The sequence below is a fragment of the Musca autumnalis genome, unplaced genomic scaffold (assembly GCF_047663935.1).
Source record: "Musca autumnalis isolate F117 unplaced genomic scaffold, ASM4766393v1 scaffold_5, whole genome shotgun sequence".
NCBI lineage: Eukaryota > Metazoa > Arthropoda > Insecta > Diptera > Muscidae > Musca > Musca autumnalis.
The window spans coordinates 170,911,325-170,924,095 of record NW_027412088.1 but is presented as its reverse complement, the minus strand read 5'-3'; the positions used below and the strand labels follow the sequence as shown (position 1 = coordinate 170,924,095).

Here is a 12,771-nt window from a genome sequence, read left to right as displayed (position 1 = left end):
AATTGCAAGTTCTTGCAAAAACTTGCAAATACTTTTTACTTGCGAAGTTATCGAACAGACCTAATAGTTAACATAACTGACTTTCCCGCACACAGAAATTCAGAGGTCGAATCCTGGTAAAAACATCAAATTTGTTGTTAATGGTTCCATAAGTCAGAATGATGCCGGCTATATTTCCAGATTATCTTGATCTGGGTGACACCGTGGTGCAATGGTATGCACACCCGCCTTGCACATTCAAGGTCCCCAGCCAGGCAACATCAAAAAAATTTCAACGGTGAAAAAATACCCCTCAGTAATGTTGGCGACATTTCCTGAGTATTTCAGTCATGTAAAACTTCTCTACAAGTGGTGTCTTAAGACACCACGTTCGGACTTGGTAATAAACAGTAGGTCCCCGTATCATTGAACTAATATGAAACGGGGTGCACTCATTGATATGAGAGAAATCTCCCTTGTACCGCATGGGATGTTTCTGGAACAATTATTATTATATCTTGACCTATGCAAAAAAACATAAGCTGTGTTCTTTTACTTAACTGAGGTTACCATTTTTACCATTTGTTACCATTTTTAACCTGCAAAGCGTTCCTTAACCCCAAAAAGTGGCAAAACTGGAAGCAATTTTTAAGAGGGTGAGAGAGGAGAGAGAGCGAAAATGGCTTTCTCTTCTACCACAGGCTGCCAGCAAAATTTCTGCAGGTAAAAAATAGCAGAACTGATTTTTCGACTTTGGTTTGACGAAAGAAAATGGACGAAAAACAGAAGAAAAAGTCGAACGCTGACAAAACTAAATTAAAAACTGTGAAATAAAAGACGAAATTTGATTTTTTATGTTTCTTTTTGACATTGCTGCCAGATCTACCATTTTTCCGTTCCTTTACTTTTCTGGTAAAAATGTTCATGAGAGAGCAATTTTGACACTTTTCTCTTTTACCACTGTTACCATTAAAAATAAAGGAACAAAGCTATAAATGACGATTCTTATTAAACCAGTTTGGTGTAAATGCGACTTTATCGCTTCTGGTGTATAATAGCCCGTTTAACTTTAAATGCAAATATGTCAAGTAATCTCGCCAAAACATATAACCAGCATATAATTCTCGGCCTTTTCATTGGTTTGCTTAAAATATAGAAGAATAAAGAACAAAGGCAACCTAATTCAAAGAGACATGAAACACACGAGGAACGTTGATGTGTTTTGCAGCATTATATTCCAAAATAACTGAAGCTTTGGGCATCAATGTTCAATAGTGTAACAACGGCCCAAACCTTAATTCTGTTCTCGACATTAGGGTTAGCATTTGCTTTAATGAATTTAGTTTAGAAATATATAACCTATGGTCCATTTTCATTCTTTCCATCCTCTTTCCACTTCTTACGTATCGCAATAAACCGGCTAGACTTTCGATTTCGTTTGTTGAAAGAAAAATACTTGCTTTGAAAAAACAAACAACCAGAATGGTAGTCGGTTGGTTTTGTTGTAATGTGTTCTTGCTATTGTTGCAATCTGTTGCTTATAGAAATAAAGACTTTGTTATTGTTGCTTTGGCCCATTACAGTGTGTGCAAAGCAAGCAAGAAAAAAATGTATTAGCTGGGAAAAAATGCTGCTTGATTTCAAACAACTTCAAATGCTACTCAGTTCACATAACAGTTCCAAGTAACATTGTTTTTTTTTTATTTAAACACTACTACTTTGAACAGATTTAGTAAAAACAACAAAAACTACAAAACGTGTGGAGTATGGAGCACAAGAAAAAAACAACGAACAAGCCATAAAGCAGTCCAGTCGTCTACGGCTCACTGTTACTTTTTTTCTATACAATCATCAAACCAATAGTGCAATTTGTTTATGTTGTAACTAACGCGCTCCGTGGTTTGCAAAGCGAGAGCAGTGGCAGCAAGTTAGTCAAGTTATGATGTTAACTTAGCTAGGTAGCTAGCTATCTAGTGGTATAGCTTGTTGCTTGCTATAACGCTTGCGCTGATACAGCTGCGCAGTATCGATTGGTGCTGCTCCCCCTACTTAGGTTTTGATATTTTGAGCAAAGTTTAGCGAACAGTTGAAGCGCGTCAGTAACAGTAACACAAGCAACGAAAGAATCAGCGCGCAAAATCAGCGGACACAATTAAAGGCCGCAAAATAAACAAACAAAAACTTGTAAAAAGACACACAAATTCAAATTCGTTTTATTAAAAAAAAAAAACAAAGAAAAAATAGTTTTTCATCAGTAAATAATAATAACAGCAGGAATTCCAAATAACATATACGAAAAAAGATTAATACTGAGTAATTAATTAGCCAGGCCAGCACAATACTTTTACTTTAATTTATGCACAACTTAACCGCATTGGGCATGAACCGTTATTTAATGGTTCTTTAAGCCAAAACGTAAGGTAAGAAGAAAAAGAAGAAGGCTTCGATTGGTGACGCTCTACAACTCAACACCAACCAACGAACCAAAAGGCATTCTTATCTACATGTCAACGCTAAAATATGTTTGCCTTTAGGCTCCAAATACAGAATTAAGTGGCCCCTTAACCCAACAACAACCACAAAAGAAAACGAAAATTCCACTTAAAAAAATGTTCTTAAAAAAGAACAATACGGAAGAAGGAGGGCGTAACGTTAATTATTTTTGACCAAACATTGTTGCTGGTGGTGGTAGCAACAAGCAGTACCCACACATTAGTGTACTCGAACTCAAGTTTCAATTTATCCAACCATACAACCCACCAAGTGTATGTTAAACTTCGAGTCATTCAGTGTCGTGGCTGTGGCTATGTGTGTCTCTTGACGTTAATATTTCAATTTTAAAATACAAAACAACAACAGCAACAAATTTAAAAAAAAAAAAATATAATAATAATGATACATACCTGTGTGTTTGAAAGTACATAACCTTGAGTTAATGTTGAGTTGAACAACAATTATAACTGAAAAGCAACAAAAAACAAATGCCATAACACTGTTGCTGGTGGTTGTTAAAGAAAACACAAACTGCAGAAAAACAGATATAATAACAAATACTTACTGAGTGGCGAATTATTTGAAATGAGCACCAAAAATAACGTTATAACAAAACTATATTGAACTGTTGAACAGGTATTGTTAATTTTATGATTGCAATGTTGGCCATATCAATGAAATCCTTTTGAAAATTACCTATATATTTTTTACACAGTGCAACATACATTTTATTCGGAAATTAATAAAAGTGAAATATATAAGCGCACGTCTACATTAACGAAATACGTAAAAACTTACGCATGCATAATTGAATGGACTTACACTGGACTTATTAAACGTGAACATGATTAAAGTTAATTATTTTTTATGGTTATGTTTATATTAGGCCTTAAACGTCAGTTACATTATAAAATGTATGAAAATATTGTTCAAATAAATCATCATAGAGTAATTTCATCTCAAAGAGAGCGAATGTAAACGTAACCTTACTATCTAAGTCTAGGAACAATATTTAGGTCTGTACGATAACTCAAAAGTTTGTACAAACTTTTAGAAAATGCTGTTTCATGCAGTTAACCCCAATGTAAATATGGTTTATGTGTAAACACGCCAATGTCCTGACCGTTTTGCTCTTTTAAAACTGTGAAGCTGTAAACAGATACAACGTTTGGGTAAAGTTTTGTGCCGTTTTGGCCGTTTTTACACTGTTGGGCATGATGCCGAAAAATTCAAATTCATTTGAAATATATGCCGGCAAACAGATAAACGCTGGACTTTGGTATCGTCGTCGCCCTGTTGTTGTTGTTTTTTTCTCGACGCCCAACGCAAAACTTTAATCAAACGTTGTATCTGTTTTCAGCTTGACTTCCGTTTATGGAAAATTGTTATAAGGGATATTCACATGCATTATGCATAGCAATGTGTCCTGGCCACACAATAAGCCGCATTTATATCAACACATTCCCATGGCGGAATAAGATGGTGTAACGCCAAAAACAGCTGATCATCATATTAGTTGTCAAAATGCTTTATTGTGAATAAAATCACATACAAAATGTAAACATGCAATTCACAGTAATGCATTATTCTGATCAAATTTGACGTTTAATCTGATGTCATGTAACACCTTCTTATTCCACCATGCACTTTCCAGACCGTTCATGTATTGATTGTCAAAACCCAAAACTTGCCTGTGTGACGTAGGCGTCCAGACAACTGCAAAAACAGTTGTAAAATTGTGAATGAAAAATCATCGATTTCCTTTTGTTTTCCATTCATATATGTATTTTGTTGTTGCTCATGTTCTTTTGTTTTCAACACATTTCAATTATTATTTCACTTTGTTACAAATATGCCAAAAATTTGTTATCCCTACTGCCTGTGAAAAAATAATGGACAGCTGCGAGACAAACGACAAATGTATAGTTTTGTTCCAGAACTATAAAGTTTTTACAATTTTTTATCACTTTTACGCATTTTACCCGAAAAACCGTTCCCGTACCAAAAAAGTTTTAAAATGTTCACTTTTCTTTAAACCAAAATGGCGCTGAATGATGCTCTCTTTAAAAATTTTTAACACACGACAAATTTGATCGACTTCAACATTTGTTCCGGTTTTTTGAAGTTTTTTTCAATTTTTCCGTTACCGTACTTTTTGAATAAGTTCTACTTTACTTTTACCATTAAAAAGTACGGGAACAAACATTATTTATGTGTAAGTAAATTAGGGTTGTATTTTATGACAAATTGTAAACTTTACAATTGTCCTGGCCACATAAACTCACAGGTAAACCAACAGTTTCGTTTTTTATTCTTTTGAAATTGTTACATCCGTTTATGAAAAATTGTTGTGAGGAGAATTCAAATGCCCTAAAATGTATGACAAACTTCACAAGTGTCCTGGCCATGCAGTAAAGCCGCATTTACACCAAACAGATATAAAAAAGTAAACAAGAGTTGATTTCGGCCGAGTCGAACATTTTAATACCCTCCACCATGAAATATTCTGAACCAAACCAGTATAATTGGGAATTGGATGTCATCGTGGTGCAATACTAGGCACACCCGCCTTAAGCTGTGAATGATCGGGTTCGATACACAGGCCAGACAATGTCACTATTTCAACGGCGGCCATACTCTTAGTCGGAGGTCACACTAGAGTAGTTTCATTGAAACTTTTAGGTATTTATAGATCGAGTTCCCCACTACAGCAACTTTATGATATCACTCTACTGTGAAACTCGACCTAGAAACCCTTGTTTTCATGAAATTGTTTCAATGAAACACTTAGAGACATTTCCTTAGTATTTCTGCCACGTAAAACTTCTCTACAAGTGGTACGTTAAGACACGCCGTTCGGACTCTGCGATATATAGATTCTATAGCATTGAGTCAATATGAGGCGAGTGCACTAAAATTCAGCTAAAAAAATCAAAATACCTAAAATCGGCGAAACCGTTATATTGGACTATACGAAAACCTATGCCGAAAATGTTTGCGGGGGAAGTTTTCTGAGCGCTAGGAACACCAGGAAATTTGGAGAGAAAATGTAGATAAAACCTAAAAAGTACCTGAATACGGGCCGCACCGTTGTGTGGCGTCTACACGGAAACGTAGACATATGTCCACAAATTTATGTGGAAAGGTTTGCTGACCACTGACAACCCTTACTGTAAATTTAATGGTCTGAGAATGCAACTTAAAAATTGGGCGATATTGTTTTATGGGTCCTACCAAAACGTGGTTCTATGTCCACAGTCTGTGGTGGGGAAGTTTTTGACCACAGGGGACCCCAATTACAGCCGAAATTATATAGACGTGTAAATGGGTTCGGTTCGGTTGGTTATCGTGCTATCAATTCGGGTCCAGTACAAATAGAGGCGGCTGCATTGTCCGGATCTTAATTGGGCTAAACAGTTACGAGAAATCCTTGTTTCATCTACCAATGTTACATGTATTGCATTAGGTGGTCTAGCCACTATTTCCACCTGTTGACTCCAAGAGTAAAGGTCAAAACTCATTCAGCTCTTCGCTTAATATTTCGTAGCATATATGTCCGGAAAAATCTCTCAGCTGCCCGAGGACATAAAGGGAATGAGCAGCTCTCTGAAGCGTTGATTGGTAACATCCAAGTGTAAAATGCGTTGAAGGTTAACCAGGCAAAAAATTGTAATGTAAAAATGCTGTAACATTGTGTAAAATTTGCGTATGTGTAAACACGCCGGATACCTGACCAAACTTTGTCGAAGGTGAGACTAGAGAGGTTTAATTAAAAAAGTTGCATTTAATTAGGTGTTCCACAATCGACCTCTCCAATACTGCAATTTTATGATTTTACTCTAGTGTGGAAGTCGATTGTTTAAAGCCTAATTATACGCAACCTTTTTCACGAAACCTCTAGAGTCTAACCATCGACTTACATTAAGGATGTTAAGCTGAAAACAGATACAACGTTTGATTAAAGTTTTGTGTCGTTTTGGCCGTTTTTACACTGTTGGGCATGATGCCGAAAAATTCAAATTCATTTGAAATATATGCCAACAAACAGATAAACGCTGGACTTTAGTATCGTCGTCGCCCTGTTGTTGTTGTTTTTTTCTCGACGCCCAACGCAAAACTTTAATCAAACGTTGTATCTGTTTTCAGCTTTAATAGGTCATTAATAGACATCGGATTTTGCATATTTGCATATTTTTTATTAATAAAGATACGAAAATTCTGATTGGACCAAAATTCGTTTTGAAGAAAACTGAATGCAATGACAGGCTCATATTTTTTATTTTTTTGCATATTTGCATATTTTGCATATGCACAAAATATGCAAAAAATATGCAAAATATGCAAAAAATATGCAAAATATGCAAAAAATATGCAAAAAATATGCAACTAATTTTTTTGACGAAAATCGTCAAATTAAATTTGGAAAGTCATCAAAAAGTGTTCTAAATTAAGTTTATTGTCGTTAAACGTCGATTTCTTAGCAGATTATTATGTTATTATTTATTATTCCGCCACAGCAATAAATCTGGACTAAAAAACTTAGAAAATTTCCTTTAACCCAGCCTTCTTATTACAACGTAAGTTGCTTTCTAATACAAATTTGTTCAAAAATTCAATCAGAAATATCAAAATGAACGTATCCAAATATGTTGATAGTTTCTGCTCGGCCAAATTGTCTGACAGAATAACAAATGAGGTAGAAATTAAGACTAAGACAATATTGAATATTACATAAAATCTATCATATTTTACTAAAAACATATAACATATAAAAACATATACAGGGCAATCATGAATATTTCCCTCCGAATTATCCGCACGGAAAATAATTTTAGAAAGTGAAACTCTTTTAAAATCAATTTTTGTTAAAAGTTGAAAGCTACTAGATTCGCTTCATGATGGCATATTCTAGTCGAATCGACAAAAATATTCCCTTTTTAGGCATAAATATGGAAAAAATTGTGAAATTTGGGAAAGGAAACAAATTATGCACGGAATTTTTATTCATGATTGCACTGATAACTATATTTTAATACCCTAAGGGTATTATGTCTTAGTGAATGAGTTTGCAACATGCAAAAGGAAACGAAATAGACCCACAGTTCCTTTTGATGATCTGCATAGATTCGCATTTATCCATCTGGCCAGGTCTTTCTGAAAACAAAGTACAGGTCACATTTATATACCAAATCGCATAAAATTTTTTTGGCCCTAGGGCGATCCCTGTTTATTTTGGTAAGAATCGATTCAGATTTGGATATTGCACCCATATATACAGTATAATCTCGATAATCCCTACACCACAGGTTTCGGCGGTGTCCGAATTAACAAATTGTCCGGATTAACGAATAGTAAAGAAAATAAATTATTTTCTATGATTAAATAACTCGTGGTAGTTGTATACTACTCTAAGTGCTCTAAGTGTTAAAAATAGTGAGATTTTTTCTATACGACAATCCAGACATTTTTATTGGCATTGCCCGTATTTGTTCCTTTCCTTACTTTTACCAATTTACCATGCAACAAGACTCAATTTTCACAAATTTAAGAAAACGCAAATCAGATTGGGAAAGTATAGCCAGAAATATGACGTTTTTAAAGTATACATCAGGATGTAAGCAAAACACGGGACAAGTGTGAAATTTCATTTTTTTTTGAAAATTAAGATTCCTTGAAATCTTTGCCTTTTAGGTGTTAGTGCCTTTGGCAACTTTAATGACAATATTGCGGCGAATATTTTTCTTAATATATTTATTTATATCCTAGACAACAAGACCAATGTGTTATAAAAGGTGTTATATCCTTTTACCGGATAATTTTTTCTAAATGTTGCTGAAACTATTTTTACAGCAACTCCTCCACTAAACAACTGTCCAAATTCGTAACATTTGTAATAATTAGTTCAAAGTATCGAGTACAAGGTCAGGTATAAGTTAATTAATTGTATATTTTCTTTTCGACTGTGTAATCAAAATTGTTTTCCTGTAGCAGGAATGAAAGAACTATATTTTTTTTAGCATTCCAAATGCTTTTCTAGCAGAAATATGTGAGTGGTTTTGCCATGTTAAAGATAATTCCAAGGGTTTGACTTATTTTACCACTACCACGCTATTGTGTGGTTTTTCTGAGTGATGTCATTTTGCACTAATCATTTGGTGTTCTTCGCATCAATTTTAACTACATCCCACTTTAAATAAAACTTGTTGTTTTTAAAAATTTGAAAACAATAAAACCCGAGATTTAGCTGAAATTATTTTACAACAATAAAATAATACACATCTCAACAAAACTGCCAAAAGTGAATCTAAATATAATGCATTACTTTTCGCCGAGGAGTGAACATTTCCCAATTCTGCATTAAGCGGCTGTATGCTTACAATATACATATAAAATTAAGTATTTTTAGTGCATTAAACTAAAACCATGTCATCAATACTAAAGCGGCAGTTAGAGCATTTTTCCAAAGATGTTTTTTGACCACAAATATAGGACTAAACACTATAAAATATATTCAAATGTAATATGTGGATATTCAAAACGTATACTTCTAATTATAGTTATATTCCAGAACCTGGAATCGTAAATGGTACTTTAGTACTTTTTCCCATTTTGCACTAAAAAGCGAACCCTTTTTCCAAAAACTAGAATAAATTGCGCATTTATCTAAACAAAAATAACTCTAGCTCATTTGTTTTTCTGCTAGACTATTTTGGCCGATTAGAAACTATCACCATATTTGGACATGTTGATTTTGACATTTCTGATTGAGTTTTTGAAATTTTTCCATTATCTATCTACATTTGTATAGGAAGCAAATTATGTTGTAATAGGAATGCTGGGTTATTTGACATTTTCTCACCTTGTGAAAACTGATTTAAGTCTTGTTAGTCTAGATTTATTGCTGTGGCGGAATATCTGGAGAGTCTCAATAACATAATAATCTTCAAAAAACTATGTTAAGCGTCAAAAAACTTAATTTAGAGTGCTTTTTTGATGATTTTCCAAATTTAATTGACGATTTTTGTCAAAAAAACACTTGCGTATTTAGCATATTTTTTGCATATTTTGCATATTTTTTGCATATATTTTGCATATTTTTTGCATATATTTTGCATATTTTTTGCATATTTTTTGCATATTTTTGATATGACCCCAAATATCGAAAATTTGACCCTCAAAACGCCTAGATCCAAAATTTGAGTCCAATCGGATAAGAAATAAAAAACATGCTAAAATCCGATGTCTAGTCATTAAGTCCCGATCCACACTAGCATGAATTTCATTAAAAAATCTCATGAAATTAGGCGTTTCTAGATCGATAGAACTCGATAAAGTAAAATAAAGTAAAATCATGAAATTGCTGTAGTAGGTAATTCGATCTAAGAATGCCTAATTTCATGAAAATTTGGACCGGGACTATGATATGAGTTTATTTAGAGCATTATCCGGATTTATTTGCTAAATTCGGCCTTAATCCACCCGATTCACCATACGAAAATAAGTCCTCGCATTGAGTGGATTTGTTTTTATTCCGCCTTAAATCCTCCTACAGTGTTTTTGTAACATGTTGCTGGAAAAGTACCAAAAGTTTCAAGTATTCTCACGTGTAGTTGTTTACATTTTGCAGACCAAAGAACAAAAACAGAAATTATAAGAAATAAATCGAAAATAGTTAAAAAAAATTTTCTTAAGTATATTTTTTAAGTTGATATATTTGTTTAGAGATCCACAAACGCCTGTAGAGGCGATGACAAAATATTGCAATGTACTTTTGGATTTGCTGTTGTGTATGTATACATAAACAAAAATCAGCTGAATGATATTTAGATATCACTGACATTTATATATATCTAAAGCTGTAAACACATCCAACGTTTGAGTAAAGTTTTGTGTTGGGCGTTGAGAAAAACAACAACAGGGCAACGCCGACACCAAAGTCCAACGTTGATCTGTTTATCGGCATATATTTCAAATGAATTTGAATTTTTCGGCATCATGCCGAACAGCGTAAAAACGTCCAAAACGATACAAAACTTTACCCAAACGTTGAATGTGTTTTCAGCTTTAGTGTCGTGCGATTTGTACTGAATTTATTAAATCCAGTGGATGATTTATGAATAGTGTAAATCAGACATAAGGATGAGCCCGGTAAAAAGCTCTAATGTGAACATGATATTACGTTATGTAAACATGACCTATGTTTAAATACGTCAGACACTTGACCAATTTTTCCATTGAAACTGTTATGGCCCCGGCACATACGGTCCGTTGTGCGTCGCGTCACGCGTTAGAAACAACAACCACATGAAAAAAGTGTAAGTGATGCCAAGTTTGTTATCGAAGTTTTCATGTGGTTGTTGTAACGCGACGCTCAACGGACCGTATGTGCCGGGGCCATTACTGCCGTTTGTAAGGAGAGGGGTCTATTCAGATTTATTGTTTTCTTTTTAATTACCAAATAAACACTTGTCACTTACATGCTTTAATATTTATGGCAAAACATAACAAGTTGACAATGTGGTTCCGACATTTTAGAATATCAAAAAGATCAAACGATAGACAGAAACCTCGTTTTCTAAAGAGTAGTTTTATCTTCATTTCCGCTTTCCTGCTTATCCCATGCTGGCGATAATGGAGATCAATATAATGCTTGGTTTACATTAACGAAATCCCCTCGATTTCAACTGTCAATTCCATTGCTTAAACGTTAAATGGAATCTCATTTGAAATCCATTGGATTTCATTTGACGTTTAATCAATGGAATTGACAGTTTAAATCGAGTGGATTTTGTAAATGTAAACCAAGCATAAGGGTTACTCACATAATAATAGCTGTGTTCCTTTACTTAACATTTGTTACCATTTTTAACCTGCAAAGCGTTCCTTAACCCCGAAAAGTGGCAAAACCGGAGCAATTTTTAAGAGAGTGAAAGAGGAGAGAGAGCGAAAATGGCTTTCTCTTCTACCACAGGCTACCAGACCAAAAAAATGGTAGAACTGATTTTTCGACATTTGTTTGACGATTATTTCACGATGAAGAAAAAAAGTGAACGAAAAACAGAAGAAAAAGGCGAACGCTGACAAAACAAAATGAAAAACTGTGAAAAGAAGAAAATTGAATTTTTATGTTTCTTTTTGACATTGCTACCAGATGCACCATATTTTCGTTCCTGTACTTTTCTGGTAAAAATGTTCATGAGAGAGCAGTTTTAACAGTTTTCTCTTTTACCACTTTTAGGCCATGTTTATATTATAGCCATTTGCAGGGTTAACCTTCTTAATGAAGATTTATTTGACGTATACGCAAAGGAATTGGCATTTGAAACCCATCGGGTTTGTTAAATCCGGTTATATATAAACGTACTATTACCATTAAAAAAGTAAAGGAACAAAGCTAATATTTGTGAAACAACTTTGCAAGTGTCCTAGCCACACATCGAATTACATTTCGGAGTGATATTTATATTTAAAGGGTAGAAACAAGCGAATCCTTGCATTCTTGTCCTTGTGTTTTCTAAAGTGTAAAAGAATAAATGGTAACCAGTTATAATCTGTAAATAAATTGTTAAAACTTATCTCACCCATATGTATGTGTGTCTGCACCCTAAATCTTACTACTTCCTTAAGACAGATTTCCTATTATATAACACCGTATCAGGTATTCACAAACCGCTCGAAAAAACATAATCTCCTTTTTATTAGTTTCTTTTGTTGCACTCTGTAAAAAAATTAGCCGATAAATCGCCCTCAGGTCATTTAAAGTGATTTGTTATTCATCAAGCAGTTGTAGAGCTATTTAGAAACAATAACTCGAAGGAACAATAAGAAATTGTTATAATTTTTTTAAAAATTTTAATTGTTTTTTATTGTTTAAATTACTACTTATCAGTTTTAAAACAATCTAACAACAATCTACTTCTTTCCATCTATGTGTGTGCGTGTGTGTGTGCAAATATTTTACAACAAATGGCCAACAAATTATTTTTACTCTCGTTTTACCAATAAATTAAATCATATTTAATCGTTAAAAAAGTAGCCATCAACAATAGCAGCAGCAACAACAACCTATAGCCAATAAGTGGAGTACAATAACACCGAGCGACAATAACAATTGATTTAACGACGGCGAAGGAGACCCACATCGCACAATAGCAGCAGCAACAGCAGCTGAACCACTGACAACAACAGCAGCAACGTCATATCTCACAATGAAGAATTACTTAACAACAATTTTTATATTTCTTATAGTTAATGGTAAGTTAAACTGAGATTATTTTTTATTGCTTTGTTATCTTTTTT

The 12,771-nt window shown here is 33.9% G+C and overlaps 1 protein-coding gene across 7 annotated transcripts in view; it reads left to right on the top strand.

The window, feature by feature from the left end:
• LOC141387765 (uncharacterized) overlaps nucleotides 1–12,771 on the top strand; it is a 53,812-nt gene that overhangs the window by 7,515 nt on the left and 33,526 nt on the right. The window contains exons 1-2 of one of the 7 annotated variants that reach the window (XM_073957950.1): nucleotides 1,617–2,137; nucleotides 12,509–12,726. In XM_073957950.1, the coding sequence (XP_073814051.1) occupies nucleotides 12,681–12,726 (46 nt within the window). In that variant the 5' untranslated portion in view covers nucleotides 1,617–2,137; nucleotides 12,509–12,680. Of the gene's footprint in view, nucleotides 1–1,616; nucleotides 2,400–2,973; nucleotides 3,109–12,505; nucleotides 12,727–12,771 lie in introns of those variants that run through there. The other 6 variants (XM_073957949.1, XM_073957945.1, XM_073957947.1 and 3 more) reach the window with 6 other exon arrangements.